Genomic DNA, 6000 nt, shown 5'->3' with positions numbered 1-6000 from the left:
TACACAAGCACGAAGAGACGAAAGCGTCGCTGGCAACTCCCATAAGCAACAGGAAGGCAGGGTGAACTCCACACTGGCATCCTTACGTGGAAAGAGCATTAGGCGGTGCTGAAGGAAATACCGTGCATCTCCTCGGAACACACACGTCCCCAATGTCATCACTTTGTGCTACAGGGAACTAAGAGGAGCAACAACAACAAAAAGTACGACTTCTAGGGAGAGTGGGAGGAAAGGCCGTGGTAAGGGGCAGGGAAGTCAGCAGCAGGTTGAGGGCTTGATTGAAATCCCCCAAACTCTGGAATTCTTAACTTCCGCTTCACCAAATAAATGGCATTGTCCTATTCCAAAAAAGCAGCACTGCCTTCTGCCGAGTGTCAGTTTGGGTGGAGGGGCATATATGGGCGAGGGAGGGGTAGGAATTCCGCTGGGATATTTGTCTCCCCTGCCTCCTATACCCCCCGAGGAGGATGGCAGCTTGTCGTTTTGTACCACAGTGACCAGTTCACCGCGAGTAGTTTTGACAGCGTTATTACTCACGGAGCGCATAGTCTTTTGTCTAATCGGCCTGCGTGGCGCGTCTCTGAGCCATGATTCGGCTTTCGACCTAGGAGGCACCGGGCGTAGGCTGCTGGCAGAGAACGACGGAGCGGGAGCGCGGCCACCGGAGGCCGAGCTAAAACAGACACCAGAGGTTTCCGTGGTCCGAGGTGGCAACGAGTGCCGAGGCGTGGCCCTTGGAGATGGCAGCCCTGGGCTGGATCTTGGCTCTGCTGTGTTGCGCGCTCGGCTCCGCTGGCGGGGACTCTTCGCAGCCCGAAAAAGACCTGAGCTCGCCGCTTCTCTACAAAGGTAACTCGAAAAAACGTCAGCACCAAGGGGGTGCGCAGCGAGCCTCGCCCTCAGGCTCAGAGCAGGTGCTAAAGGTCACGCGCCTACCCGTGCTGCCTTCGGTCAGGTGACCGCAAAATAGAAACGTACATGTGCCGCGCGCCGAGCCTTTAGCGCCCTTATGACGCAGTATTATTATTACGACATCTGAGGTACGTGGTGCCTATTATAACGTAACACGAATGTTTCGTGCCAACCTGATCGAAGGAGATCACTATAACAACGTTTTGGCACTGGGTTCACAAATAGCTCTTCAGATAATGAATACAATATGTGGGTTGGCGCAGCAGCAAAATAACGTACCCAACGTTGGTGAACCATCCCTGCGCAGTTACGTAGATATTGACTGATCGGGACAGGCCCCGCACAGTCTGCTGCAACCACAAGGTCTGGTGGGAGTAACGGTAGCACATGGTAAAATGTATTTTCTGTTTATTCAGGGATTTGTATTTTTTTAGGGTATTTTCTGTATATGGCTGTATAGCAAATTACCATTTGTTGTTGACGGTGAGTTAATATTCCACATTTTATCTAGCGATAAGAGACCAAACACCAGCAACTGTGGTTCCAAGCTTTGAACGCAGCTGCTATCAACACCCACTTTTCACTTCTTTATTTAAATTAATAATTTTCGGAAAAAAAGACGTAATTTCGATAGTGCAGATTTTCGACCTGTTCAGTTGAGTTTCATGTTCTTTGAGTTTATTTTGGTTAAATTAAATCTAGAAAAATTAAATACTACACGTGCCAGAATGCTAAGAAAAAATAGATATGAACTACTGATTTCTGGGGTGGCAAATTGAGACCACTGCTTTACTTTGCTCTTGCACTATCATACATGTCACTCAGTTGACTGTAGCTGGCTTGATAATTGCTACCTGCCTGCGTATGTTGTCCCACTCCTGCCTTGCATATGGTTTCATTTTTTTATGTAACCATGATCACATGTTGCTATAGCCTGCTACTGTCACCACACTATATGCACACCATGGAGGGCTTTTTTGCGAGCAGACTGTTTTTTTTTCTCACGCTCCGAAATGAATTCTTTTAGCCACGTGCGAATTTTAGGTTTTGTAATTAGTCCTTATGAAGAGACGAGTTCCATTCCAGTTTAGGAGTGAACTTCAAGTAGATACGTCCAGTTGTTTGAAAGTAAGGTGAAAGGATCCAGGTGTACCCAAAATATGATTTGAAATTGGGTTGATGGCCTCTACGAATGTACCTCTGAGAGGCTTGAAAGTCTGGACAGTGTTCTCACAGAGGCTTGATGAGTCAGAAATCATTCAGATCATGCCCATTCACATCTTTTTCTGCTGCCGCTCTATCCAGCTTGAGGACAAATATTGCTGTCAAGCCCCTCCTTAAGTAAAACTAGTGTTGCTGGCTATTGAAAACAGTCCCTTTACTCCTTTTTTGAAAACCCCTGCGCACACCCGGGCCATTCTTCGGTTGCGAAATGCAGCCTCCTGCACACCACCCGGAGCCCTGACAAGTACATCGCCCGTCCCCTGCATCACTCTGACACAATGGAAAGGGCTAGGGGCAGGGCAGCAAGGCTAACACCAGTCCCACGGGCGCGGTATTGATGACAACCGCCGAGTCCCCTTGTAAACAGGGACGCTGCCAGAATAAAACATGTTGCAGGGGTTGCAGCAGTGTTCACGGTCTGCCCCCTAGCGCAAAGGGCTGCACGGATAATAAAAGGTCTGTGGGGGCATGACAGTGATCAAAGGTGCCCCCTGCAGCCCCCCAGGGCATGGGGACGTCCAAAAGATAAAAAGGACCAGGAGGGCGCGTTAGTGAGCACAGGCCTCTCAAGAAGATTTAAAAGGCTGTGGGCTGCAGTGGTGACACCGGGCAGCCCCTACAGAGCAATGGGGCTGCCAAAGAGCACGAGGTGTGCCACGGGCCATGGCAGTGATTTGGCAGCCACGCGTGATTAAGGGGCCCGCCTACAGTGTATGTGCACTGGGGTCACACCGTGATTTTAGATGGTCCTACGTGGTGGATGGGCATACCCCAGAAGATCACAGACTGGATGGCATACCGCCTTTAATGTCATCAGGGGGCAGACCCTCTTTTCACCAACAGAACAGCACCATTAAAGGTATTAAAAAGGGGCGGCTGACTTGTAGGTGGTTATAGTTAGGTATAATTAGTGAATGTTAATAGTTAAGTAAGGTAATGTCCATAATAGCGATAAGTATAGTGTAAGGAAAGGTCGAACGGATTATGTGTACCCTGGCATGAAGCAGGTGAGTGAAGTGGCAGCCTGCCAGAGGCCGCCCGGGGGGTCGGACTATCAAACCAATGAGGCCATCTTCTGGACTCCTTGTACAGTGGGTTGTGCCAGATGTAGGTCAGGGGTCTGTTCTGTCAGTTCCACCATATGGGTGCCCCTCTGCTCCCCCTAAGGATGGGTGGGCTCACAGGGCAAATCCCTTTAGAAAGAACTTGCACCAGAGGAAACTAGAAAGGGGTAGGGATATTTAAAAAGAAAGTTTGTGTTTTTTTTTTATAAATTAAGAGGTGGTCCCTGTTGGGATCCCTACAAAATCTACCTTGGTGTCTGTGTCTCATGAAGGGAGCAGATAAGAACTCAGGGCTTAGCTCATCTTCTGTTTAACAAGATAATATTTTTTTTAGGTGCAGTGCCCCTCCCTGTCCAGCTGGGGTGGGGCTGGTTGGTTCCCGCGGGGACTGCCCCTGGCCTGGGAAAGAGATGTGCACTAACTTTCCTGGGCCAGGGCCAGAAAAAGGGCCTTCACATGTCTTCCCAGATACCATATTCCTGTCCCATTCTTTCAGTGAGCATCCCAGTGCACTTCTATTATAGTCTCCCTGCACTTCAGTCACAGTGTCTGGACTGAAGTGCCGGTTTGTAGAAGGAAGGCACAGGACAGATACCCACCACCCACATTCCCATACTGCACAGTACTCTGGTACCGTTCCCCAGAACGATTATGGGAGTGGGAAACAGCTACCTGGCTGCCCCCTCCCCTCTTTCCCACGTAGCAGACGCTGAACTAATTTGCTTCAATGGGCAGATTAAAACCCCTCGCCACCCCACATCTTATTTTCCCATGATTATATTTTGCATCAGTTCACTGAACCTTTTCATGTTTGGAGGTTAATTCCAGGGATATCAAGTTAGTAAATCCACGACTTAAGTACTAACGGTCCATTGCCTTAACGTGTGATCTAGGACAAGAAACATTATCCCCCTGTGGCTCAGGTTATTGAACTTTGCTTCGTTAACACTCACCCCTTGCCTCTGTGGCTACGTAATACAATTACTTGAGTACCACCAGGCTGCTGGCTGGCACTCCAACTAATGATATCAGATAGATTTCAAGAAATAATTGCAAGCATTCCTTTTTCCCCGATGTAAATAAATGGAGAGCGCTGTGCTTTTACTACGGATTTGCTCAGATATGAAGGAAATATAGGCAGGTGTGTAATGGGCGAACAGCACCACAAACAGTTGGCCTCGCAAATAGGTAGACCTTTCTAATGAAACCTTTTATACAGCACCATGGTAATCAGACACTGGGCCTCATCACGAGTTTGGCGGTAACTCTCAAATCCGTCGGTAGCGCTGTTACTGCCGAATTTAAATGTCCGCCAAATCAGTGCTTTGGCGGATTTTCCCCCAGCTCTGAGCTGGGAGGAAATCTGCCGAAAATTTGCGCTCATACTGCCGGCGGGAAATCCGCTGGCGGTATGAGCGCGAAATTTCCCCATTGACCCCAATGGGGAATGGGGCATTCCTGAATGGGCTCAATGGGGAATGGGGACTTTCAAATCCGCCAAACCCGTGATCCGGCGCTAATAGCGCCGGTGGGTTTGGCGGTAGGGCAGATAGCGCCAGCGCTATTAGCGCCGGCGTTACCGCCCAACTCGTGATGAGGCCCACTGTGTTTCCAATTCCACTTTAACATTAACTAGCAACTGTGTTCGAGCATTTGTAATCATGGTTTAGAGTGTAAGCTATTGGACTGCAAAAACCTGCACCAGGCTTTGCCAATTGAAAACTCAGGTCTGAGAATGTGGCTCAGAGTTGCCAACTGGCCCGTGTCTTGGGATGCATTCTTATCCCTTCCTGTAATAACTTACATGCTGGGAAGTGTAGTTTGTTTCATGAACATGCATGGGCCTAGAGGTGCCACCTGTAGAATGGTGCTCCTGACTATTTAGGGCTGTTATGAAGCTTTGAAAGTGTCTCTGTTAGACAGCGACATGATCCTTGAAGTGGAAGGAATGAATCGTCACCCAAAAGTCACCCTCTAGCACAGCTCTTAGAGGTCTCCCCCCTTTACTGCCCACGAGTGGGTAAAGAACCATGCAAAGACTAAGGAAAGTGACTTTGATCCCCCACTGTGAATGGCATCTCGATCCCCTTGGTCTTTCTTTCGCTCTTACTCCTCCACTCTTCCCCATTTACTCCTCATGCCCAGAAGAGACCTGTTTACAAATAGTTCACCATAAATCACAATAAATATATATGAGCATTGCTGTACTGGAATCGGGTCAATTTGATATTGGCACAGATCTCTCAAGTGCTTTACTTCAAAAAGCGAGATCTCGAGCCCCAATCCTGCTGTATATCCTACTCACAACCACATCTTTTTAAGTGTACACCAGGCCATAAGCATCGATACAAAGGCATGAGATAGAATCGTAAAACTTCTGATGGTAAAATTAAAATATATATATCGCAGAAATGTACATTGCCAGATCTAGGGAAAAGGTAACACAAGTACGTAGGAAATAAGAAAGCTTTTAGTACCTTCCTAAACCCATATTATGGAAAGTGGGTAGGAAGGAGTCCATGAATCAGATGGCAATCACTCAGAAGGCTTACAAAATATCACTGCCTAATGAAACTGTAGACTTAACATGGCACATTCCTGTTTCTATGAGGGCCGAATGTCCCCAGGGAGTATCAAATGCATGCCTACGAAGCCAGGAGGCTTAAAGCAAATGTCTTTGTGAGCCAGTTAACACATTGTAAGTAGAGGTCTGGCTTCCAGAGTCAACCAATCTAATGTAGACTGAGCATCACATAATTAAACTTACAAGTCTGGCAATCAGTCTGACAGCAGAATGTAA

The 6000-nt window shown here is 48.0% G+C and overlaps 1 protein-coding gene across 1 annotated transcript in view; it reads left to right on the top strand.

Moving 5' to 3' along the window:
- Nucleotides 1-467: 467 nt before the first annotated feature.
- LOC138583112 (C-type lectin domain family 18 member A-like) overlaps nucleotides 468-6000 on the top strand; it is a 346135-nt gene continuing 340602 nt past the window's right edge. The window contains exon 1 of the mRNA XM_069655073.1: nucleotides 468-849. Coding sequence (XP_069511174.1) covers nucleotides 741-849 — 109 coding nt within the window. The 5' untranslated portion in view covers nucleotides 468-740. The remainder of the gene's footprint in view (nucleotides 850-6000) is intronic.

Source organism: Ambystoma mexicanum, chromosome 1p (assembly GCF_040938575.1).
Source record: "Ambystoma mexicanum isolate Mex_15411 chromosome 1p, UKY_AmexF1_1, whole genome shotgun sequence".
Lineage (NCBI taxonomy): Eukaryota > Metazoa > Chordata > Amphibia > Caudata > Ambystomatidae > Ambystoma > Ambystoma mexicanum.
The sequence above is the reverse complement of the archived record's forward strand: the minus strand, read 5'-3'. Positions and strand labels throughout refer to the sequence as shown.